The sequence below is a fragment of the Plasmodium knowlesi genome (genome assembly GCF_000006355.2).
Source record: "Plasmodium knowlesi strain H genome assembly, chromosome: 1".
NCBI lineage: Eukaryota > Apicomplexa > Aconoidasida > Haemosporida > Plasmodiidae > Plasmodium > Plasmodium knowlesi.
In genome coordinates, this window is record NC_011902.2 from 570773 (window position 1) to 596059 (window position 25287).

The 25287-nt window shown below is 42.0% G+C and overlaps 6 protein-coding genes across 6 annotated transcripts; 4 read left to right on the forward strand and 2 right to left on the reverse strand.

Annotated features, from left to right (window-relative positions):
• Position 1: 1 nt before the first annotated feature.
• Positions 2 to 4376, reverse strand: PKNH_0112700 (Dpy-19-like C-mannosyltransferase, putative; the record flags this gene model as incomplete). The annotated part of the gene is made up of 10 exons (XM_039113755.1): positions 2 to 1547; positions 1671 to 2746; positions 2953 to 3035; positions 3123 to 3203; positions 3304 to 3360; positions 3522 to 3602; positions 3740 to 3804; positions 3940 to 4013; positions 4119 to 4206; positions 4330 to 4376. The coding sequence occupies 10 exons, from the start codon at positions 4374 to 4376 to the stop codon at positions 2 to 4; spliced, it is 3198 nt and encodes a 1065-aa protein (XP_038969377.1).
• Positions 4377 to 5343: 967 nt separating this feature from the next.
• Positions 5344 to 6921, reverse strand: PKNH_0112800 (conserved Plasmodium protein, unknown function; the record flags this gene model as incomplete). Its single annotated transcript, XM_002257583.2, has 1 exon — positions 5344 to 6921. The coding sequence occupies one exon, from the start codon at positions 6919 to 6921 to the stop codon at positions 5344 to 5346; it is 1578 nt and encodes a 525-aa protein (XP_002257619.2).
• An 809-nt stretch (positions 6922 to 7730) lies between these two features.
• Positions 7731 to 10912, forward strand: PKNH_0112900 (AAA family ATPase, putative; the record flags this gene model as incomplete). The annotated part of the gene is made up of 2 exons (XM_002257584.2): positions 7731 to 10695; positions 10845 to 10912. The coding sequence occupies 2 exons, from the start codon at positions 7731 to 7733 to the stop codon at positions 10910 to 10912; spliced, it is 3033 nt and encodes a 1010-aa protein (XP_002257620.2).
• A 775-nt stretch (positions 10913 to 11687) lies between these two features.
• On the forward strand, positions 11688 to 13284 carry PKNH_0113000 (conserved protein, unknown function; the record flags this gene model as incomplete). The annotated part of the gene is made up of 6 exons (XM_039113756.1): positions 11688 to 11740; positions 11922 to 12072; positions 12215 to 12307; positions 12485 to 12625; positions 12790 to 13030; positions 13202 to 13284. The coding sequence occupies 6 exons, from the start codon at positions 11688 to 11690 to the stop codon at positions 13282 to 13284; spliced, it is 762 nt and encodes a 253-aa protein (XP_038969378.1).
• Positions 13285 to 13976: 692 nt separating this feature from the next.
• On the forward strand, positions 13977 to 15158 carry PKNH_0113100 (conserved Plasmodium protein, unknown function; the record flags this gene model as incomplete). Its single annotated transcript, XM_039113757.1, has 1 exon — positions 13977 to 15158. One exon carries the CDS (start codon positions 13977 to 13979, stop codon positions 15156 to 15158), a length of 1182 nt encoding a protein of 393 aa, XP_038969379.1.
• A 5226-nt stretch (positions 15159 to 20384) lies between these two features.
• On the forward strand, positions 20385 to 24979 carry PKNH_0113200 (serine/threonine protein kinase, FIKK family; the record flags this gene model as incomplete). The annotated part of the gene is made up of 2 exons (XM_002257586.1): positions 20385 to 24689; positions 24896 to 24979. The coding sequence occupies 2 exons, from the start codon at positions 20385 to 20387 to the stop codon at positions 24977 to 24979; spliced, it is 4389 nt and encodes a 1462-aa protein (XP_002257622.1).
• Positions 24980 to 25287: the final 308 nt, after the last annotated feature.

Sequence of the window (25287 nt, forward strand, 5' to 3'; positions counted from 1 at the left end):
CTCAACGGTAGAGGTAGAAGAAGGCCAAGTAATCCAGGAACCCAATTCGCCTTCCCTCAAAAATATGATAACTGCTCAAAATACATTCATTCATATGAGAGATGCGCTTAGCCAACGTCCACATTCTTTTATAAATAGAAATGTACTCTGGGTTTTCTCTTCTGATTTTGTAGAGGTAGGTTGCATTTTCGCAAAGGAGAGTTACGGATGAGTCTAGATCCCCTGCGTTGAATGTTCTTTTTATCATTTGGGCGGCGTGTAGATTATCCGTTGGAGACGCAGCTGTAGGGGTGGGTGATTCCCCCCTGGTGAGCTGGTTCTTCATTCGAGGCGCATCCGCTTCGTAGTAGAACCCGTCTTCCAGCGCAGAACCCGCCACGACCACAAGGAGGTCCATGTTCTTGTACAGATTGAGAATGTCGGCCTGTCCATAGGATGAAACCGTATCTAGCAAGAAGTAGATGTACGACGTAATCATCTGAATGCGTTTCGAGATAGGGACAAAGGGGACCGAGGCGGGAACGGTCACGTAGGGGTTGTCAGTTTGATCAGGTATGTCGAATCCACTGGGAAAAGTGATCAGGTGAATGGCTTTCTTGTACAACTCGCCCGCCTTCTTCGCGTTGCGCATGTCGTAGTCGTAAAACTCCGCCAGGTGGAAAAGGGCCTCCAGGCTATGCCCCCGTTGGTTTGGATCGTCAGAAGTATGGGTACCCACGGAGAGAAGATCACCCTCCCTGAAAGGAACTGGATTTGCACCGGCGAGGAACGTTCGCTCCACGAACTGGTAAAGTGCAAATCCAATTTTGTTGTACCTGAGAATATCGAGGTGGGACCTAGCTACATCTACAATATGTTTCTGGCACTTAAAATCTGTTTTCATGCATCTGGAAATCCAAGGCATGTAGAAGCTGATATCAGCGTACTTCCCCTCATCGAACTGCTCATAAGGAGAATTATCGATTATATCATCTATGGGATCAAAATAAATAACACTGAACTTTCCGTTTCGATAGAGGGTCTTATAATTCCTGTCGTCATAGAGCACTCGCTGGCAGAACCTCATACTTGTTTTGTGTCTACATCTGGCATAGTTAGAACCCACAAAATCAGCAAGGCTGAATACATTAGGCACTTGGGTAGATGTAGAAGCGCATCTGAAAACATTTGCCACGAAATAGTGGACCTTGTATTTATCCTTGTAGTACCTTTTTGCATCACTGAAAGGTAAACATGAGGAGAACATATAATAATCTTGCACTCTCCTTCGCATGGCTACATTTTCGTATTGTGGGTTCAGAACCATTTTAAAGTTGGTTGTGGATCTAAGGAAGCTAGATGTAGGAATGTCTGTAATGATCGCTTCACCTTCCTTCAAATTTTGCCGAAGCCACACAATCAGATCCATGTTCTTCTCCATGTTGACAGGATCATTCCCCGCGAGATTGATGTACTCGTTGGTCGGGAAATACTTTGCAAATGGGTACGCGCATTCGAGGAGGCAGATCCCTTGGATGACGAGGCTGGACAAGTTCTTCTTGCTCGCCCTGCGGGGGGGAGGGGGAAAGCAGCGCACCGTTCAGTGGTGAATAGCATAACCGATGAATGGGGCAAATGTGGGATGATCAACTTGCAGAATGTGGCTTCCTAAGTGGAAGCATATCCCATACCTCAGTTGAAAGAAATTTTCTCTTGTGATGCTGTATATGTCGCCAAGCAGATGTGGAGAACCCACTAGACTGCTAAGTAGACACATCAGCGGAAGGGCCAAGACACGCAACCGAGAGATGATCATCATGAGCAGGGCGAAAAATATAAATTGGATGACCAGGTAGAAGAACTGCGCATGGAAAACTTCGAAGCGAACCTTTACCCCTTTGTCGTAGGGAGGCAACTCGTCGAAGCGAACGCCTTTGTTGCGTCCTGTTTGTACATTGCGTCCTGTTTGTACATTGCGCCCTGCTTGTTCATCGCGCCCTGCTTGTCCATCGCGCCCTGCTTGTCCATCGAGCCCTGCATGTTTGTCGTTTCCTCCCCCTCGTGTAGCTCTCCAAACGTGTATAAAATAATTCACCACATAGAGGAGCAGAATCAAGTTAAGGAGGAGGAAGTATTCGAGGAGTGATGTCTCCTTTATCATTCTAAACATGTACTTGGTAAAGGGATTGAATTCTGAACCCAAACTGTAGATCATGCTATCGAAATTGTGGCTACTTAGATGCAGACGAACTTTTAGAAGAGACAGAACGTGCGAATCATCCTTCTCCATTCCAATGGTAATCAGTCGAAGAACCAGGAAAATCACTATAGACGTGAACCCCTTTTTCAGCATGAACACCACTTGGCTTCGTACGGGAGGAAACTGGAGGGGCAATGTTGTACAAGAGGGGTCTATCCCACGAGGAGCATCTTCCTTTCGGTTAGAAACGGGTTCAAGTCTTCCATTATGTGTACTGCCACCTCCCCTTCGGTAAATCACATTCGTGATGATCAGCGCGGCCAACACGAATGGCAGGTAGGTGCACATCAAATAACGTGGGAAGAAGGTTGCCACTATGGAAACTACGTAGGAGAAGGATAAGATAATGAGGATGCTCTGGAGCTCCTTCTGAATCTGAAATCCGAGTAGATCTAGTCCGAAGAGAGCCACTACATGGGTCAGTGTCACGAAAACGGAGAACTGCCAGGTTATGAAAAAAAGGAAGGACGACAGGAAGAGGCAAACCAGGTAAGCGGTACTTTGTTTCTGCATGTTTGGTGTAGGGGAGGATGGTTCAATGTAGAGACGATCAAGGAATTAAAGGATAGAGAAGCCAAAAGGTGGCTTAAACCTGCTTGTTTCGATTAGTTTCTTTTTTCTTTTTTCTTTTTTCTTTTTTCTTTTTTCTTTTTTCTTTTTTTCTTTTTCTTTTTTTTTTCTTTTTTTTTTTTTTTTGTCCATCCGTCTGTCACCTTCCTCTCCCGTAAAATGGCATAAATGAGTAGGATATTGCACCACATGTAGACTGACGAGAAGTTTTCTCTCAGTGGAAACGCTGCAGTGGGGAGGAGAAGCATGTTAAGTTTGCATCACTCAAATCTATTACCTCCCCTTTGGGAAAATCCACACCCCAAAGACCTACCTGATAATCGCATGATGAATTTCTCTCTATAGCAAGAAAAAAAAAGCATTAAAAAGATAGCGCCTGAAATGTAGGATCGTCCTGAGAAGGTGAAATGGATAAAAGGAGCAGATCAGTGGTGGAGGAGAAGAAAAAAAAAAAAAAAAAGAGTCACTCCTTTTGGGTAAATCCCCATTTTTACCCATATAAACGGCGAAAAAGAATAAGACACTGATGCTGGCAGCCTGGGAGAGCAAAACTGAAAAGGAAAAAAAAAAAAAAAAAAAAAAAAAAAAAAAAAAGAGGAAAGAGGAATGAAGGTCCACCATTTGTTCTAATGAAGGAACTACATTTATTTCAGAAACGATAGGAATGAAAGGAGGAAGGGTAGGTTGCCTCTTATGCGCTTCCAGGACATACCTGCGTAGACGTAAAAATTGAAAGGTGTCAAGAAGCTCTCCTTTAAATTGAACATCCTCCAAGCTATCCCCAGGACAATTTCTGAAGATAGAAAGAAGGGCGAAGGGTGTCTACATGATGGAAGCATCATATGTGTGGGTGCTTGTTTAGCGTTTTAGAGAATGTAGAAAGGAACTATATTATAAATTGATGAACCCTCTCAGGAACTCTCTGCCCACCGGGGTAAATGTTGAAGCGCCGAATGGCATTGATCGTGTTGGGGTACTCACTCCTGTCATCGTGTCTGAAAAGGAGGGCGATAAGAGATGGGACAGTGATGATGATCGGTGCACAGTGATGTGTGAAAGAGGAGGAGATCACACTGGACGAGCCGCCACGCCTCTTCTCTAGGGGCCTCCTCCAATAGTGTTCAAAGTACATGAGCAACTTTATGCCCTCCAGGTAGTTCTCCGATTTCACGATGTCATCATAGAAGGAGAAGTAAAAGGATTCCTGTGAAGTGGAAAAAGTCAAGCGGAACCATCAGTATGTCTGAATTTGACAACAGAAATGGAGATGGCTTTGTGAGAAAATCACAATTATCTACAGAGGGGATACCTCAGAGTAGAGGGACAATTTTTGTTCTTCATAATTTCGGTAAAAAGTGTATCGGAATCGTTTGTAGAAGGTGATCTTCACGAAGAGGCTGAAGTGTGTGTGTTTGTGTGTGTGTGAGGGGGGCATCAGTGAGGAGGGGATATATGTCGACAGATAAATGATCTGTACGAATGAGGCACTGCAACATGCGTCTCTCCCCTGGGTGCGTTACCACACGAGCAAGGAGAAAAGAAAGAGTTTCAGCTTGCACGTTTCCATTGGGAGTTCGCATTCTCAATGGGACGAGTTCTCTTCCGTTTCGTTGCCTCGTGTTCTGTTGTATGTCGTTGTATTGTGTTTTTTTTTTTTTTTTTTCTTTAGGGGGGAGAAGAGCTAACGCGATACTTGCTTCTTTTTTTCAACCAGTTTGGTCCAAAAAAAAAAAAAAAAAAAATTGGACCAACTACAACTGCAAATACAACTGCGCCTGCGAGCGTTGCCACGGCGGGATGTAGACAAAAAATGGTTCGATGAGCCGGTAAGCGTAGTAGTAAGAAGGGCCAGTTTTCACCAAGCCAAATAAAAAAAAAAAAAATAAAATAAACTATAGTGATGGTCGTCGTGAAAGAAACCCTTGAAGTTCTAAAGAATGAGGCAAAGACTTTTTTCCTTTTTTTCCTTTTTTGCCACAATTCTCAATTCCCTTTATCGAGCATATCGCGCGAGTGTAGAGTATCTTCACTGAGATCGTCCACACTGGGGAAAGTGAGCAACGATGGAGGAAGTTTGGCCAAACATGCGGTATTGAAAAGGTTGCCGATACTGCAGATCAGTCATATTTCTGTCTAACGATGGTGTAGCAACAGCATGTACAAACATATACGCAAAAAAAAAGAAGAGTGCTCACATAATTTTCAAAAAATGTTAGACTTGTGCACGAATGAAGGTTTAATAACTGAGACAAAAAAAAAGTAGACCAGTTGATATGCTACACGAGCAGTAAATACAAATTGTGACAAAAAAAAAAAAAAAAAAAAAAAAAAAAAAAAAAAATGCGGGGTAAGTACATTGGGATAAAACTGCCTGGTCTTTTTTTTTTTTTTTTTTTTTTTTTTTTTTTTTTGGAAGGTTGTCAAGGGATTGCACAATAAACGCCTAGCGTCGTGAACAGCGGTGTCAAGACAATTCTGGAAAACTGCACACACTTCGCAAACAGGACACCACTATACTGTCTACCACTTCGCCTTCACAAGTAGGCCAAGACGTTGGCATCCCCGAAGAGGCTACCGCCCCCCTCGTCCATCCCTACATAGCAGTTGCAAAAATGCTCATCGCTGTTCTTGCCAATCTCGTGGTGAGTCATCACAGAGTCGGAAAAATATTCAATCAAATGGGTATCTAGGTGAGCTATATCCAAGTGAGGGATATCGTTGTCCCCAGTGTTTATCCCCCCTTCAACTGCATCCTTCCACTGTTCTCTCAAGAGGGTAATTATTGAGAAAAAGTGGGAGGGGGACAAAACCCTGGGCATGATTTTCTTCCTTCCGCTCTTCTTTAGCAAAAGGTAGAAATGTTTTCCGCAGTGTGGACACACACATGCGTACATTATAATTTTTTTGAACTTCACTAAACATTTAAATCGTAGCGAGTTCATGAGTTCTTTTTTCTCTTTTTCACCTGTGCACCTTCCATTTTGATTTTCCTCCTTTTCACTGAGGAAGAAAATCCTCTTTACGTTATTCACAAAATGGCAAAAGGGGTTGTATTTGTTCTCATTCTTGTTCGTAAAAAAGGAAAAGACATTTCCCTTACTGATCATACTAATGTACGAGTCGGTAGAAATTTTATCATCGTGTCCTTCCTTCTCATCGTTCTCATTGTCCTCGTTGCGGTTTCCGCTGTCTGCACCGACATGGGCCATAGGTTCACCCTCGGACATATTTAAAGGGGAAAAGGCAGCAGATTTTTCACATTTTCTTTTATCTTCATTTTTAGGTGCAATAGTAAATTCATTCAATTGGTTAGCTACGCTCCGTTCATCGCGTTTGCTGTTTTCCGAAGTGCCCTCTTCAGAAAAGTCCAACATTCCGTTAGTGTAGGGGTTTTCCCTCTCACCAGAGTAATACGAACGGTTTGATTTTATCGCGCATTTTTTTTTTTCGTGGCTTCTTTCCTTCCTACCCATTTTTTGGCCCAACAATTGGCTAATTTTTCCAGGGAACACTTTTCCCCTTTCCCCCTCCGCGCCCCACAACTCACCGTTATCGTCACCAGCCGTATCCCCCGAACAGTCGCTCCAACTCCTTCCACCCCGGGGAAAATTTATCCTCCCACATTTGGGCTTCTTCCCAGATATTGGATTACTGCCAACTGGGGATATGCTACCAGGGGAACTACAAACATCGGAAAAGGAAACCTCTGCCTCCCTCCACAGAAATTTACTCGTCCCGTGAAGCGTCCGGTGCACGGTCATATGAGACCCCCCAAATGTGCAGTCAGAATGACGACTCTCCACATAACCACTGTAGCATCCATCCTGAGTCGCATTTTTGGGTTCCTCCAAAATGGTTTTCCATGAAAAAACAATCCCACAACTGTTTAGAAAAAAACTACTTGAGGAAAAAATGGAGACTTCATTATTCATCAAATTACTATCCACATAAGAGTGGTACTTCTTCAATAAAGCAGTGGTTATTACAAATGACCTACTCTCCTCTTCTACTTTCCTAATGTGTTTGCTTAACTGACTACACTCCTGTTCGATTTTCTTGAGGTGGTCTGTTATCTTCCTGGCATTTCGGCGTAACTTTTTTTTTTTTTTCATGGTTGGCTATACAAGTGGTGTGGACAGGGGACACATTCGCAGATTTGTAGTCAGTGTTGTTTCGAAATGTAGCTTCGTCAACATTTTCTTCGTCAACATTTTCTTCGTCAACATTTTCTTTGTCAACCTTTTCTTCGTCAACCTTTTCTTCATCGACATTTTTCTCCCCCTCCCTTCAGTGTGTTCCTATTTCGCCATTTGAGTGTAACGCGTCATGTCACACTTTAGCCTTTCCCCATGTGCATGAGCCCTCACTGCATCTTTTCATTTCACTTGTGGGGATGCCTCTCCTACTTCATCTCGTTCGTTATTCTGGTTTCGCTTCGCTTCACTTCGTTTTTTTTTTTTTTTTTTTTTTTTTTTTTGTTCATATTTTTTTTTTTTTTTTCTTTGACGCTATTTGAAATATTCTTTTCACCTGAACCGTTCATGCAAAAAAAAAAAAAAAATAGCTATATATATACATATATATTTCTGAACGCCTTGCCGATCAAAATTGGCCGTGCAGTTGTAGGGAGGTATTTTCCCCTTGCCCTGGTGAGGTAATTTTTTCTCTTCTTTTTCAACCTCGCAAAAAATAACGTAGGCGCGTACGAAATTCGGCCCTTGTGTACACATATGAATGGTCCTTCTGATGGAGCGAAGTGCAGGGGTGTGAATTGTAGGCAACTTGCCATGCTCCTTCGTTTGTTTCTGACAAATCGACGCATTACACGTGTAGCATGTGTTAAAAAGCAGAAACAAAAATACCTCTCCAACGCCTGGCACGAGTATGACATCCGGCAACTTAACACCATAAAGAAATAAAAATGAGGAGCTCTCGAAACGACCAGGCGCCGATAGAAAATTTCTGCGTTTACTGCAGAAGCAATCAGACCTTCTCGTACCTGAAAAAATGGGACGCGGAGGGAAGTTCGAGGGAAGTTTTATCAAATGAGTACCAAAGGATAGTTTTAAAAAAAGCGGTCAAGTACAAATGGATAAAAAATTTGTCCTGCGCTGAGTGTCACCTGAATGTGGTGGAGTGCCTACAGAAGGATGATCGTACAGAGCAACAAAGGGGAAAATGTAGTCGGAGAGATGAAGACGCGAGTGCTACTTCTCCTATGATGGCTAGCACCATCGGGGGAGAGTTCCTCACTGTAAACAGACGTTTTCTCAAAAATGAAATGCGCATGAAGGAGGCAAAATTTTTGGAAAGAAGGAACAGACGGAGATTTAAGCCGAGAGTCTTTGTAGACACCGATTCCCGAGTGGAGGTGGGAGCAGCGCGTCGGGGGGACATACATGACAGTCAAGTCAAAGGGGCTACGACGCATAAGGGGGGTAAAGTAAAGGAAGCAATTAAAGGGAAGTATCTGTTCAATGTCGTCGGCAGGGCGAAGTACTACCGACGTGTGTCAAAAGTATGGCTACAGAGGTTCCTCCGAAAAAGTGGCCCAGTGTACAAGAATGTAGCAAAACAATTAATAAATTTTCTCGTCATAAAGAACTTGCAAATATTCGATGTAGAATTATGGAACACCTTTTTCAAAAAAAAAGTGACAAACCATATGAATACTAATATGTACTTTGTCCTGGGCAAAGAAGGGAGTGAGAAGGAGAAGTTCTTAGAAGACTTGTTTCTTTCCTTTCCTTTTGTCTATGCTAGTGATCGAGTTTTTGTGGTTGATCTGGGTCAGTATGGGCGATGCCCAATCGTGAGTGACTGCAGGTATGTTATCAATTCGGTGGGTACTCTTAACGGAGGAGACTTAGCTGTTGGGAGGAGCAGCACGCCTATCAAGGGGGGGAATAGTTCACCTAGCAAGGGGGGGAATAGTTCACCTAGCAGTGGGAGGAGTAGTTCACTTAGCAGTGGGAGGAGTAGTTCATCTAGCAACGCGCATAGTGGTACAGAAAAACGCGGGCCATACGTGAATAACATAATTTACTCCAATTTAAACGAAATTATACAGAAGGAAGAAGGAGTGAGAGGACTGACGCAGAGGAGGGGATCCCTTCAAGACATAGACCCGTGCAATGAGAATCTCGAATATATTTTGCTATCTGTCACCCGAATAGCTCTCGCTAAACAGTTCGTATCGAAGAAAGAGTTGCTCAGGCGAGTGTCTATGTTAGTAGAGTCCAGTCGACTAGGAAAGGGACTTGCACAGACGGGAGAGTCATTATCAAAGAAGAAATTTCTCCGAATGGAGAAAGCGAAAATGAATAAAAGGGCTAGGGGACTGAACCTCTTCAACGGGGGTTACTCTTTCCTGTTAATAAAAAACATGGATAAACTCAACGACCTACAAATTCCTCCCCTTAGAAAAAGTTGTATCATTCAGGTTATACTCAAATATCTGTACCTGTGGAAAGAGCTGAATTTAAATGTTCATGCATTTGTTTTATCTTCGGAGGGAGAGGGACACACAGGAGAGTCAACACACGGAGGGACAGCAGACCTCCATGGCGTCAACCACCTCGGTGAGTTCTTATCGAACTGCGCCTCTTTTGAATTCCCTACTTTCGAGTTACCCCCCTTCCTCCGCGAGGCACAGAGACGACAATACTTGGCCCACCTGTTTAAGGAAAAAGGAGTCTTGTGTTCCAAGGAGAATCTCCAACAAGTAGCGGAAATTACCACCAGTTTTAACAAAGCGGACTTGGAAAAGCTGTGCAGAGATGAGTGTCGAGAAAGGTTTATTCATGCGGTGAGGCGAGGAGAAATGGTGCATAGCGCGTCTGTCGGAACAGGCGAACTACTCAATATGGGTGAAGTGCTGAATACGTTCGAACAGTCCAAAGGAGTGTGTGCCAACAGAGGGGACACCCCTGAGAGCAACTTCTTCCATAAAACATTGAATCTACAGACCGAATCCCATGCGGTGATCCGCACGCACGAGATTGAATTGTACAAAGGGGAGAAGCGTGGTCGTCCAAACAAAGTCTCTCACCTTCGCAGTGTCTCCCTCCTGAAGGACGACACACACAGTGGAGAGGATAACGGTTTGGACAGTGTCATAGCTGAGGAAGAGTTGGTAGGGAATCTGCGGGAAGAAGTGGTGCGCTTCTTTCTCTCCACCTGTGAGAGGGATCACCCTTCTGAGAAGATTCGCTCAGAACCGCCTACGGGTATATTAGTGCATGGGAAGAGCGGGTCGGGTAAAACATTCCTGGCGCAGAAAATTATCGACGAATGTAACTGCACCTCCCTTGTGATAAACTGCTCCCATGTATTCAACAAAGTAATGGGAGAATCCGAAAAGTTTTTAAATGATATTTTTGTGTATGCAGGAGGTAGAGTAGGGCCATGTGTAATTCTGTTCGATGGTATCGAAAATATATGTTACAACACTAAGGGCTCTTCATCCCATGGTAGTAGTAAATTCACGGAGAGGTTAAAGTTGTGTTTCTACCAACACCTGGATAGAATTCACTTCCAGAACAAGTGGGGATTCGACAGAAGGGCTTCTGGAAAAGTTTTAATCATAGCAACAACAACCGACCTCAGTAATGTAGACATTAATTTACTTGTCGAACATCGTTTAAGACATGTATTTTGCACGAAGGAATTCCACCGATGGCAGGACAGTGATGTACTCCGACTGGTCCGCAACTGCCTTCAGCGGTGTAATGTGCATGCGGACATGTTCATCCGTTCCGTGGAATTCGAAAAATTTTTTAGAGAATACATTTTGAGTCGTAAGGGGAGACTCACTCCTCTTTATGTTTCGAACTTGTGCAGAGACGCAGTGGCTCGGCATGTGCGGAGGGTCATCGCCTGTGCAGGTTCGTTGTAGAGAGGGCTGAACCAAATGGTCGCGCTTGTCTGTGTCGCAAAAATGAAAAAAAAAAAAAAAAAAAAAAATTAATAAATAATTCGCTCCAGGGTTAAATAAACATACATCATATTGTATCCCCTCACACCCCTTTTGTAGGACGGGAACCGAACGATGGAATCAGTGTGGAGGACTTTCTCTGGGCAGCCAAAAATGCCAATACCTGAAGACGGATCATCGTAAAAAGGGGGATAGGCGTTGGGCAGATCGTTTCCCCTTTGAAAGTAGATGGATCTGCACAATTTTTTTTTTTTTTTTTTTTTTTTTTTTTTTTTTTCGCACCCAGTTTGTTGTTTTCCGTTGTGTTAGAAGGGGGAAAAGTGACGAAAAACTTTGAATGTCCCTTTTTTTTTTTTTTTTTTTTTTTTTTTACTCTTGAGGTGAGATTCCATCATCAAGGCGTTTCGCAGAAAGGAGGGGCGCGGAAAAGAAGAATGAAGAGTTACAATTTGATGGAGAAGTGACGTGGAGAGAAGCGAATAACAAATTCCCCTTTTCCGTTTGTCACCCTCTACGAACTTTTTTTTTTTTTTTTCCTCCCCCTTCCAAATTAACTCTTTAACGCGGCTCGCGTAAACATACCGATTGGGCAACTTCCTCCCCCCTTTGGGCATTTGGCATTTTTTTTTTTTTTTTTTAGTTGACCTCGTTGAGTCAGTACTGTATTTCTTACTCCTTTGGCATCACCACCCCTGTTTAACATTTTTCTCGTTCCCCCCCCCTGAAGATAATAGAAGTGGGGGTTCTTCACCTGTGCGGGTAAAATGGTGCACTAGCAGGTTGGGGAGAGAGATAAATGGCCAATTCTTTTTTTCCGTGTAGACCTGAGAATTCAGAAGTAACCTCTCTGTGTGTTTATGGGATACCCCCATTCAGTAGGAAGGAATAGTGAATCGGTCCGCATCTCTCCCCAGTCAGACTTGTCTTTATATACATTCCACCATGGCGTCGGATTCGAAGAATTATGTTAATTTGGGTGGCTATCAAGTTCCGAAGTGAGTAGCTACAATTGTAGTGTAGGAAAGACTTAAGGCTCTAGCTTTGGGGAAATAGAAAGAGGGCCCTTGCGACATCTCTACGTTACACATGCACAAGTACTTAAGTATTTATATATTCTCCTACCCATACAACGAACAACTCTCAAATGAACCTCTCCCCCCCCCCCCCCCCCCGCAGAACTGTGTTCGATGGGTTGAGCCCCATGGAGAGGCACAAATTGATGATGTCCCTGCACTCTCTGCAGAAAACCAAAATGGAAAGTTATCATGGGAAGTATCTGGACGACTACGACGTATTGAAGAAGAAGTACCAATTTGTCCACGACGCGGTAAGGAAAAATGAGTTATCCATGGGAGAAGAGGCAAATGGACAAGAATTTATAAATGGGTGGATAGCTGTTGGGCAAACCCTCACGATATGCTCATCTGCACATGACCATTCTTATCCGTCAAACTCGTTCCCTTTCTTAGGCCAAAGAAAATAACTCCCTTCTGCAAAAGTATTACAAGAGCATATGCAATAAATACGTTGTCTGCTATTTGAGTGAATACAAAGAGAAAAAGGTACTCACCCATGCGTTATCTCGTTTTGCGTGTACGTTATGTTGTTTCTACACATGTTTTAAGCGTGCCTTTTTTTTTTTTTTTTTTTTTTTTTTTTTTTTTTTTCTCTCTCTCTCTCACCTTCTTTCTTTGTTTGATCCGTTCACCTCGCTTTTACTTCATTCCACGAATACGCAGATCGGTCTGAGGTGGAGGACGGAAGATGAAATTGTGAGCGGGAAGGGACATATGATTTGTTCCGCCAACGATTGTGAAAACACTGATTTGAAGACGTACGAATTTCTTTTTCGCTATGACGAAGGGGGTATTCAGAAGGAGGTAAGGGAAGGGGTGGTGATCTTTGTGTGACTCGTCTACTCCAAATGTCGTCAAACGGGAGGGAGGTGATTTCCCTCCTGCGCAAGTCGCTATACTGCGGCGAGATGCACGCCACAATGCCACGCCACTGTATCATGTCATTCTGCCTCCATACCCAATTGCAGACAAAGGTGAAGCTGCGGGCCTGCATGGAATGTGCATACAAGATTAATTACGGCGAAATTAAAAAGTATCTGAAAAAAAAATCAAAGCGGAAGTCAAGGGGGGGTAGCGAAAGCGAGAGAAGCAGCGACGCAAGTAAAAACAGCAGCAAACGTGCATGTAGCAGCAGCGAAAGTGAACGTAGCCGAAGCGAAAGTGATCGTAGCCGAAGCGAAGGTGGAAGTGGACGTCGCAAACGTGGAAGTAGACGCTAACGAAGCGACATAGCACCAACAACACATAGACGATCCAAAAAAATTAAAGAAAAAAGAAGCCATATGTTGTGCAACAATGAGAACTTAAGTGAGCACCTTTTTTTTTTTTTTTTTTCTTTTCACAACTTTTCCTCTACCCGTTTGGTTGCCTCTCCAAAAGAAGGAAAAATACCCCGTCCGATTTGTACTACATTGAAGGAAAGACAAGCATTCCCCCACCTTACTATCTTTACTGTTTTGTAAAAAATGCAGCATATCATATATAGTCCAACGTTTGGAAAATTATCCGTGCGAATTACTATTTTGTGCGTTATCTCCTCCAGACCACATAAAAATAGCCGTCCGCTGCACAACACACGTAAAAAATTATTTCCAATTTTTTGACCAAGGATTGTTTAACATCCCTGCTCGCTCAGACGCAGAGCTGCCTTTTTTTTTTTTTTTTTTTTTGTTGTTTCACCGTATTTGCTCTTGCTTGTCCATTTGTAGCAATTTTTTTTTCCCCCTTCCTTTTTTTTTTGTTTTACGACCTGTGTTGCTACTGATTGATGAAATAAACGAGTAGTAACTTTGGCCTCCTTAAATGGTGAGACCCTCATTAAAAATGTTGAAGTATCACTTTACAGCATGGTCATCTTTGTAGGAGATAAATGTAAAAAAGAATAAAAGTAATTTTTTTTTTTTTTTTTTCAAGTTAGAGGGAAGAATAAAGCCTCATCCTGTCTTACCTGCACCTTTGTTTCGGCCACGCGTGTGTGCACCCCTCCTCTCATATGCACAGAGATCGAGCTACGGGGAATGTGCCTTTGGGGGGAGCTGAGAGGGCACTGCTTACCGCTGACTGGTCAGAGCAGTCTCATCTGGTGGAGGACGAGAACGCACGTAGATCTCCACGTGTGTATATTACGGAAGTAGGAGTATCCCCAAGTACCCCAATGAAGCCACTCATCTGCGCACACAAGGGGAGTGTCTACAATGAAATTACCAAGCAGACGAACCTTGCCAAAAATAAAGACACCCTGCAGAAGACCAAATGCCTGGATATGTCCTCCATCTCGGTCATTATGGACTGGCTAAATAGTCTCCAATTAAGTAAAAAATATATAAATGAACAAAACATTTACGAAGAGCTACAGAATGGGCACTTAATTTTAAAGCTAATTCAGCTTTACAACCCGCACGTGGAAATTAAAGGCATATTTCCAAAAGCGATGAAAAAAAAATGTGCAATTCAAAATTTGGAAAAAGCTTTGTCCATCATTTATGGAAACAACCCATATTATTACTCCATGGTTTCTTCACTGGATATATATGAACAGAAAAAAAAAAAAATTCATATATTGTTAATACAGCTTTTTAGCAAATTCGAGTTCACCATTTTAACCAAAATAGCAACTCCCTTGTTAAACTGGTACAACCAAACACTTCGGAAATTTCAGGTGCCCCTCCATAGGGAGACGCTGAACAACCCCTTTAATGTTACACCGAGGAGACATTACCAGGAGGAAGTACATCTCAGTGGCGATAACTCCCGAAATCAGGAGGAAAAGAAATCGGGGGAGATCAAATGGAAGGACCGCATACTGAAAAGCTTCGCAAGTTATGTCCTATTTAAAGATAAAACGGAAGAAGCAGACACCTGCACCCCGCACATTGTTAATGATTTTTCCGACTGTATAAAACTCCTTCTCATATTCTACAGATATGGTTACATAACCGAAGAACAATTCAGATATGCACACATATTGGACATACGAAATAAATACTTCTTTCTGCAGAATTTGCTCAAAAAGTTGAATATTCCAATTGTTTTACAAAATCAATATTTTAATAATCCCTGCGAAGTTGCAATTCTTTTGCAGCTGAAATTTATTCAATTCTTCATTCGCAATGAGGGGTATGAAAAAGCTATTGATTTGGATGGAGGACACTTTTTTTTTTCTGACCTGTTCAGGCAAAATGTGATGCAAACAAGCGAAAAAAAAAAAAAAAAAAAAAAAAAAAAAAAAAGTGTACATGGGAATTACCTTAGTGACTCGTTAAACGATAGTTGCACCTTCGTGGGAGAGATAACGAAATTTCGACAAAGAGCGCAAGGAAAGAATGAAAACATATAACAAATTTTCACGTGTTTCGAACTTGGCTGTTTTACATACACACAAAAAAGGGAATCGACATAGTTGTACATCGAAGCGCCAGTTTCGTCGGGTGATAAAATTTGAGCCAGCCGAATGATAGCTAGCCAAAGTGAACGCCTACCATGTGCAAGGAAAAAAAAAATAAAAATTCAGCAAAGAGACACTTGGTGCACATAGAACGAACAACATTATTCCCAAGATTAAGTATTCCGAAAAAGACATATTCAGGAGGAGAGACACATAAGGGTCATATGAAAAATATTTTATTCTCATGGTGAAGAGAACGTGATGCATAGAAAAGTCACCCAATTCAAAGAAGAGGCATAATAAAAAATGACAAACTGGCTTGACCCCCGAAAAATGAAAACTTGGAGCGGTAACTCTACTGAACATACCGCATAGGCGGAAAGACAATCGTTGTGAAAATGCAAAATACGCTTTGACGAACAGTCTATACAGATTGGAATATCCCAAAAAATGAACACTAAAAAATAGCATTGCAAAAAGAGGAAGCATGGAAACGGAATATCCTTTTTGGGTAATGCGAAATTACGCAAAAATGCGACCTCTGCTTCGTGAAATGTTTTAGCCGTAGTCATAAACACTGCTGACAGGAACAGAACAAAAAAGGGAACCCACAAATGCTGCATAGCAGTGTACGTACACTCGTGCACAAACCATGTAAAGCTTAAAAGCTGCCAACAATTTTGAGGAAAAAGTGAAAAAAAAAAAAAAGGGCTCATTACAATTTGATAAAATGTTAATTACCCTTTGATCCTTTTGATGAGCTCACTGCAGGTGATGTGGAGCTTTTCGTTCGAATGGCTCATAAAGGTTATTTTTAAAGTGCTCAATTTTTTTTTTCCCCTTTTAACTCACAGAGGGGGGAGGGGTGAAAAGAAAACAAAAATATAAGAAACAAATTACTCCGTGAATAACGTTTTTTTCACACGCTAACCCGCGGAATGCATGTTAGCAGAAAATATATTTATCACTACGGAGAGCTATCGCATATGCATACTCGTATGTGCTGTGTTAGGATCATCAGTAGAATTGCTTGGCAAATTTTAATACGCATCGCAATGCCTTCATAATAGTGCACTTCGCAGGGCGGAAGAGCAGTCAGAAGGAAGGCACATTTGTAAGAGCAGGTTCCTTCTCGTGAACTGGACTCCGTGTGCGTAGCATGTGGCGCACATATCGAGCATGTGCACATCTGCAAATGTTCATATATAGGTGATCTATTTGCTGGCAAAATTGGTTAAGAAAAGCGAAAGTGCGTATGTAATTACCCTCCAATTTTCGCGATGGTATGGTATGCACTTTTTATCTTGCATCCCGTGCGTGAGAAAAAAGAAATTTCAAGATTTTTTCTATGTGATAAAACAGAATGATCAGTATTCCACTCCCCATAAGTTTAAAATATTCTCACGAATGAGTAACAATATGCTTGGGAATTTTTAAAAAATGTGTATAGCCGTATTTTTTCTCCCCTATTGAAATACTCATATAATGTGCCAATTGGAAGAAAAAAAAAAAAAAATGCAATAAAACAAAAAAGTAAAATTAATTAACATTTACATCTTTCCCTTTCGTAAATTGTCATCATCGTAGTACACCTTCTGCACATTTTTTGTAACACGAAATTGCTCTATGTATACACTGGTTGCTCTTTTTTTTTTTTTTTTTTTTTTTTTTGATCTATTTTTTTTTGTCAAGGTATACCATGACAAAACAGCGACATGTGTATATATGTGCTTACACGTAGCTGCGCGTGAATGTGTAACTGAGTCGTGCATACTTAGCGATGGCAAGTGTACGTTTATATATAAACGGATGCATATGCGTAATTATACATATGTGCAAGTGCAAAGCATGAGCGGAAACGCGCCTCCCTTGAAGAGGAGCACACATTCATACGCATCATTACACATATGCGCTCTCAACTATTCGTGTGTGCTTCAGATCACCATGCTCTGTAGCATATTGACACACACGCAGTGTACGAATATGCGTATGCGATCGTAAACATTGCGGGTTGCGAGGACGATTGGGCAATATGCGCATAAGGATACACGCACTGAATACAAAATCGCACACGTGGACACGTAAATACGTTCAAATTTGATCAGCAAGGTGTTCAAAAAAAAAAAAAAAAAAAAAAAAAATACAATTCATTCAAAACAATAAAATGCAATAAAGTGGTGGCAATTTTGTGACAAAATAGCAACTATGGCCAGATGACGAAATGCCAGTCATCATACCGAAGCACACGAGGGAGACAAACTCCAACCATCTTTAAATTTGACAGAATAAAAATCCTGAACTTTCTGGCAAGCAGCTTTTATTTTTTTATATTTGCTTCTTTTTTTTTTTATTTATTTTTTACAAAGCATAACACAATTGCGCTCGTACTGAACGAATGTCCTTTTTTTCAAGTTTCAATATATTCTCACAGGGAAGCAGTTCGTAACTTTGATCTTAAGGGAGAAAGAGATAAGCGATCGAAATTGCAGCAAAAAAATCAGAAAATAAATCAGAAAAAAATGAACCAAAAGCGAGTGATAAAATAAATGAAAAAAATTATTGCTATTCTGATAAATTTTGTATGAACAAATTAGCGTTTTTATTTTTTTTTTTTGACGTAATGTGTTAAAGCTTTTTTTTTTTTTTTTTTTTTTGACACAATGTGTTAAGGTTTTTTTTTTTTTTTTTCTTTGGCTGACCAGCTTTTTTTCCTGCGTATGCATGTTTGTTTATTTTTGACTCCTCCCCACATTTATTTCATCCATCGTATTGGTCGCACTTGTCGTGTTTTCTCGTGTTTACATTTTTGTTCAACATACATATTTTGACAGTTTACCCACTCTTCCGTGCCACTTACCTTTTTCACACCCTTTACGCTTCTGCGCTTTCCCCACTTTAAAAAAAATGCCGCTTTGCTTTTTTGTTTGTCAACCCTTGTGAACACCTGCTTAAGGTTGCGCTCCTCGAGCTGCGCACTGCGTGTTCAGCTTTTCAATCGACAAATAATTTACACCCGGCGCTGCGCACATCGAAGACACGCACGTGAGTGTGACTCTGTGCATACATATCCCGACCTGTTGTCTGTACAACTTGTGCGCATCACATGTCCAAACCATCTGCTTACTTCATTCCCCATTTTTTTTACTGTCCAATATACATTTTCCACCCACCCCAATGCATTGCAATTATATTTCTGACACACACCCTGTCCTGGCATTCCACTTTCGAGTACACACACCTTGTGAATAATTAAGTGAATTAAGAGTTCATTATAAACGTAGCCCCCCTCCCCTCTGTCTTCTAGTTCATTTCTATGTAATTGCATAAATCTTTAAGCCTCTTGGGGGAAATATATATCTGTGCATACTTACACCTATGTACATACGCATGTGTATTACGTTTAAACCTGCGGGAGCAGCGTTTCTTACGCGCCAAGGACATGAATGTATGATTGTACACATGTGCATATGAGCCTTTGAATGCACGTTGGTAGGTAGGCATCCTCCTGCGTATGCCTGTATATCAGTGTGTAAGCGCAACGTCCGCAGCGCATGACTGCCATTTTTGGCGGAATTGCATGACCCTTACGGGGGGGGGAAAAAAAGAAATGAGAAGAAGTGAAAAGGCATGACCATTCATCTCACGAGTGAGAACTCTTCTGCATTATACACCGAGCACACAATCCACACATTGTTCAAAAATATATATGTATATTTTTTTCTTTTATTCTTACCAAGGAGCTAACAATGGCTCCTTAGGGGCCCTCTTTTCACCACGGCGTATTCTTCACCAGGCAAAAAATCGCATGCGTGAAGATATGAATTTTTTCCTAGTTCAATACTGTTTTCCATATACAGACAATTTGTAGCCAGGTGAAACGATAACACTTTAGATTGTTAGACCACATGGCTCTTTGTGTACCTGTTCGTCGCACCCTCTCGTAAGAGTGCGCCAGTATCATTTATTTTGTTTTTCTTCACTGCGTTTGCTACATTTTGTCGCACTACACTGGCATTTTTTTTTTTTTCCCATTGCAATATATGAATATCATTGTCTGTTAGTACACAATATCACAGCATATTCACCATTTTCCAACTGCGCACCGTTTCTTTGCCTTTAATAGGTAGGAAGCGCGTGTAAAGACATAATGTACAACTTAGGCGTTACGTTGGTGTAACCCTTGCATAGTATTGCTTTGTTATTGTGTTAATTTTTTACCTTTTTTTTATTTTTTTTTTTTTTATGATTTTTGGTTCCTTTTTGGCTCCTTCACACATTTTTCATGTGTTTTTCGCAGAACGTTATCGTTTGACACTTTTGACCTTTGTCCATATCTGTTTTTTTCGCAGCTTTCTCTTCTCCTCCTTCCGTTTTTGTGCGCCTTGTGCACTGCACTTATCAATGACCCTACAGAAACACTCTCTGTGTGTGTGGCTATTTCGTTGTTACCTTTTCTTTCCTTTTTTTTTTTTTTTTTTTGTTTGGCTAGCTCCACACATTAGGGGGAACATCTCTGTATATGCAATTTTTCAGTTTTGCATTTCACATTTGCATTGACTATATATTAACCCACGCATTGGCTTATTTTTTCGGAGGAATGAAACTTCGTTTTATATTTTCCCGATGGGTGGATAGTTGCACACATACGTGCATTCATATATTGTGTGTATGAGTATTATATACATATATACAAATATCCACCTGTAGTCTGCTCTTTCCTCCGTCCTTTTTTTTTATTTGCTAATTTTGCATGTTTTTTTCCCGTTTTCCTTATCGTTCGGAAGCATTCGCCTGCTCGTATTACAATGTGCAACACCCCTAATGACACCATATAGGTGTGATGAGCAAGGAAGGTGTGTCCATAGTTAGCACTCCAAGTTCGAATGCATTTGCATTTGTTTTCTGCTGGGTGAGTCTACTTTACTGATACGTTGTCCCTGGGCGTGGAGGTTACCACGTGGAAACGGGAAAGCTACACTTTGTATTTCCCCAAAAGAAGGAACGAAAAGGGAAGAAATTAGTGATAGTGCATCCTGGTATTGTTGTCTTTTCTCCCCTTCCAGACCAGAACTCATTTGTAACGACATAGGAGGAAGAAGAACATCTGTGCAATTCTGTACCGGGTGTCCTACATATAGTATATTACCCCCACCTTATAATCCTATAAAAACTTAAAGAATGATTGAGTCCACGGGAAAGGTTGAGTATAGCAAGTCGAAGACGATTCCCTGTGATGGCATCAATGATGATGATGAGGAGGAGGCTAGTAAGTACCTTCCCGTGAAGTATGAAAAAACGCTAGACTTGGAAAATGCGAATCAGACCAGTAACGCGGTGGATGATATGGAGAAGAAGTGTCAAGCCGATGAAATGAGCAACTCCGCAAAGGAGGCCAAATCGAAGGAAATAAAGTGTGTGAACAGTGGGAAGGAAGGAAATAAGGTGAATGTGTCGAAGTGCGAGAAGGTGCAGACTGAGGTAGAGTTCTCCAAGACAGACACCCTTGATGGCGTCACCATGGATACAACCAGTGAAGGAGGCATCCCTCTTTCTCTGATTACCAAAGTAGGTGTGAAAAAGGCGTACCTTGGAAATTCCCCTGAATTTTCGAACCAAGCGGGAAAAGGAGGACTTCCGGAAAGTGGGGACCACATGGAGGAAGATGGAGACAACATGTGCATGGTTAGGATGGATACTGAGCTTTCTTCGAATGGTAACATGTACAATAGAAATGTTGTCAGTACGAAGTATTATGAAACCATGGGAGGAAGTGGCACAGGTAGCAGCGGGAAAAGCAGGGATAACGCAGAGAGCGTTTATCCCAAGGAATTTTCCTCCATAGAGAGAAAAGAAGGCGAAGAAAGTTGTTCCCCCTACGGAATGGACGCGGGTGGAATGAAGAACAATGTGGAGCGGGCTTCACTGGGGGCTCTAAGCGTGGGCACGTTTGCAACGGATTGTAGCAACATATCAAAAGAGGAAAAGGAAATATTCGCGAAAATGATAGACGATCAGACCAAGAAGAATATAATTAATGGTGGAAATAGAAATGGTGCAAAAGACAGCGAGCCTTTCTGTATGGGCACGGGGAATTTCTCCATCCCGAGTAAGGACAACGCGTATTATACCAATGCGTATGTTCATGGAAAGAACGACAACAGCAGTGAAGTTGTGCCGTATAATCATGCAGATAGTGTTGTGTGTGAAAAGGAAGGTGTACCTACTAATCCATATTCGCATGGTAAGGACAACCAGATGGAAGTTACTAATTATTGCATTGGCGGCACAGTCGCTAATGGGGGAGGGAACCTACACGATGGTGATGGGAAGGAAAGATTGGCCAACTATCCCGATATGTTGATGGGAAATAAATGGAGTGACAATGTTCGGGGAAATGGTTTTCATGGAGGTGGTCATGATATCCAAGACGAAGACAAGTGCAGCACAGAAGACGTAATCTACATGGGGATGGAAACAAGTGGAAGTAGGGGAAATCAATACGAACGGGATAGTACAGATTGCCTATATGGAAAGAAGGACGATTTGAAGGCAATTGCTTATCATCAGGACATTTTCAACGATATAGAAAATATGAATGATAGCACCACAGAATGTTCCTCCTCTGTGAAGGACATCCCTCAATTTGTTGCTAATCATTCTGGAGTTTATTCTAATAGGGTAATTGACAAGGAGGGTATTGTCATCACCTCGGGGCACTTTTCTTCCTATACGGATGCTAACAATTTGGAGTTTAAAAATTCTCCATCCACGAAAAGTTTCCATTTGGAGAAGGAAAAGCAGTTAATTTATGACAACAGGGGGAACATCCCTGTGGTGAGTAATGGCCCTAACTATGTTGAAGAGGAGGGAGAAAAAAATGTATTTTCTGAACTTGTTGGAGGTGAGCCGAATAAGGGCGGAATGGGTGTTTACTTGGCAGGAGGTTATAATAATGAGGCCCTTATCCCACCAGGCCGAAATAACAATCTGTTGGAGAAGAAGTGTGTAATGAGTGAGAAGAAGGTACAGGGAGGACCGATTAGCATGGAGGGTAGCACTCCTGTTGGTGATATGACAAGTAGCACCAATGGTAAGGGAGGTAGTCGAAATTACAACGCCAGTAATAGGGATTCCGTCCACGGCGAGGGGCACATCCCCAACGAGGCACTATACAAGAAGAAGAATGAAACGACGCTAATAAAAGGCCAACTACCTGATTATAGCAGAAATGAAAAAAATGATGAATCTTTGGAGGAATATTTTAAGAGTACAATTCCGGAGAACATTTTAAGGAATATAAAATACGAGAACCCAGTTAGCACTTTTAATGATATCGTAAGCAATAATACTCATTATGATTTGACTAGCGAATTGAGGAAGAGCAATCCAACGAACACGTATTATGGATCCGGTCGCAGTGGGGATATGGGGGGGAATAAAAATGGGGAAACGATGAACAACTCTGGAGCGGCAGTTGCGAGCATGGGTATTAGAAGCAGAGGAGCAGTTGCGGAAGGGGCAGCTGTGGCGGGAGTACCGGCTATTGGGGGAAGAGATGCATACCATGTGCAAGCAGACAAGGGAGTGGATACCCGGGAAGACTCGCAGATGGCGCGAAGGCAGAACAACGGTAGTTACAACTACATGGGCAATAATAACTACCACGGGAGCGGTTACAACGGGAACGGATACAACGGGAACAGTTATAATGGGAACAGTTACAATGGGAACGGTTACAACGGGAACGGTTATAACGGAATGGTTAACAGAAGCACGAGAGTGTGCAATGAACCAGAATCGAATTACGCATCAGGTAAGAGGTACTACATGTTGCCGCCCAAAAAATGTGATAGCGTGAAGGATCAGAAGAACCAGATGCTGATGATTTCGAAGCAGAAAATTAAGAAAATATGGAATAAGTTTAAGAGCGGTGCATCTAAAGATCAGAACCTTATTCCTACGTTCGAGAATGAGCAAAATTTGTTCCCCAACATGGACGTTCTTCATGCGTCGAAAATGCAAGGGCAGGGGCTTAGCCAGATGGGTTCACAAATGGGAACTCAGATAGGTGGCACCCAAATGAACGCACAGATAAACGCGCATGGGACGCCGCAGATGCAAGCACAATTAGGTGTGGGCATACACCCGCAGGTGGCATCTCCACTGCATACTCAACTAGCGGGACATGTGCACAGCGATTTTTACGGTGTGTCGGGTGGCTTCCAGACGTGCAACCAAGGAGGAGGAGGAGTGATTGGCGTAGGTGGAGGTTCGTTGATGAGCCCTTTCAAGGAATGCATAAGCAAGCCGATACGTCGAGGGAGCAATGTGATAGAGAAACAAATAAAATCCAAGTGTATATACAACTGGAAGTTGGCGCAGAAATCTCTTCTGAAAATGTTACATAGTGCACACAACTACTATTTTAACGGAGTGCAATATGCAGATTGGCAATTGACATCTATCCCGACGTTAGGTTTTTCTAAGTCTAGTAACCGAGTGCAGCAGATGTACAAAGCGGTGATTCCTTCAAAGGATGGGAGCGGTAAGAATGAAGTGAAGCTGTTCTTGAAGAAGATCCCTATATATATATGGATCAAACAGTACAACTTAATGAATGAATACGATGGAGAGTACGTAACAGATGGGGAGAATTTCGTCATGGAGGCAACTTCCTTAGCCTTTTTGAATGAGTATCACCCAGGGATAACTCCCAAGTTGCACCGAATTTTATACGAGCCCGATGGGAAGGAACCATCTGAGTACAACATTCCACCTAAGTCCATGTTTAACAGTTTAGCCTTGTTCAATGATATTCTGACTGAACGCTTAAAATGCAACATAAGTGGCAACATTGTTATCGTATCTGAATTTTTCAGTGAAGACATTTTAGATTTTATCGACCGAAGGCAGAAGAAGTTAAATATGAAAATAAGCAACAATGAGAAAAGCTACATTCTATATCAGTGCTTGAAGTTACTAATAAGATTACATGATGCAGGTTTATCGCACTTAGATTTAACTCCAGAAAATATTTTAATTTCCGAAAGTTATGAGATGCGTTTATGTGATTTGTCTAAAAGTACTCCAATATATACGTACAATTTGAGGCACGTAAAGGATGTGAATCGGTTGTATTTGTTTGAGTCGTGTGAACCTACCATTGCTAAAGGAGCTTATATGCCGCCCGAATGTTGGAAGATTTATTGGAAATATGATACGATGAAGATTAAGAATCCGCTGAGGGATTTAAAGAACATCACCGATCAGGAGAAACGGAAACAATTTTACTTTGACGTATCGAGTGCGGACAAGTTTATGTTGGGTGTCTTTTTTTTTTGGATATGGACCAATGGGAATTTGTGGAAATGCTCCGACCCGTTACAGGACGAAGACTTTTTCTACTTTGTCAAGTGCGACATGAATTTTGACAAGTTCGAGTTGACGCGCAAGTGGCCGAGCGATCTGAAGAACATCATCAAGGTGAGTCTTCGTTCGGTCGGTTGGCAAGTCGGTTGGTCGGTCGGTTGGTCAGTCGGTTGGTCAGTCGGTCAATTGGTCAATCGGTGAAGCGGCCTTCTTTGTGCGGACCAATGTTTCCTTTTTTCACCTTCCTACGCCCATTTTATGCCCATTTTTTGGCTTCATTTTTTTGCCCATTTTGATGCCCTTTTCCCCCCTACCCGCAGCAACTGTTACACGCGGAGCACAGGAAGAAGCTGAACCTGAAGGACCTGAGCATGCACCCCTGGTGGTCCTGTAAGTTGCAGTGACCGAGGTAACCGAAAGGAGGAGAAACGAGGGGGAAGACAAATCAGCGCGGAGCAACAGGCAAAACGTGCGTATGGTGCCCACCACCACACGTTACATGGACGTGAACGCTTTTAAGGGTATCCACTGCGCAACGTACATTTTGGGGTGAATTTCCCTACGTACATCCCCTCATTGTAAAGTTCTCTATGCGCATGATTCTTCCACTTTGCCTTTTACTTCCATCCGCCTGTCCATCCGTCTGTCCGTTTTTTTCTTTTTTGTTTTTTTTGTCCCATTTGGAAACTCTAATTTTTCGTCATTTTTTAGT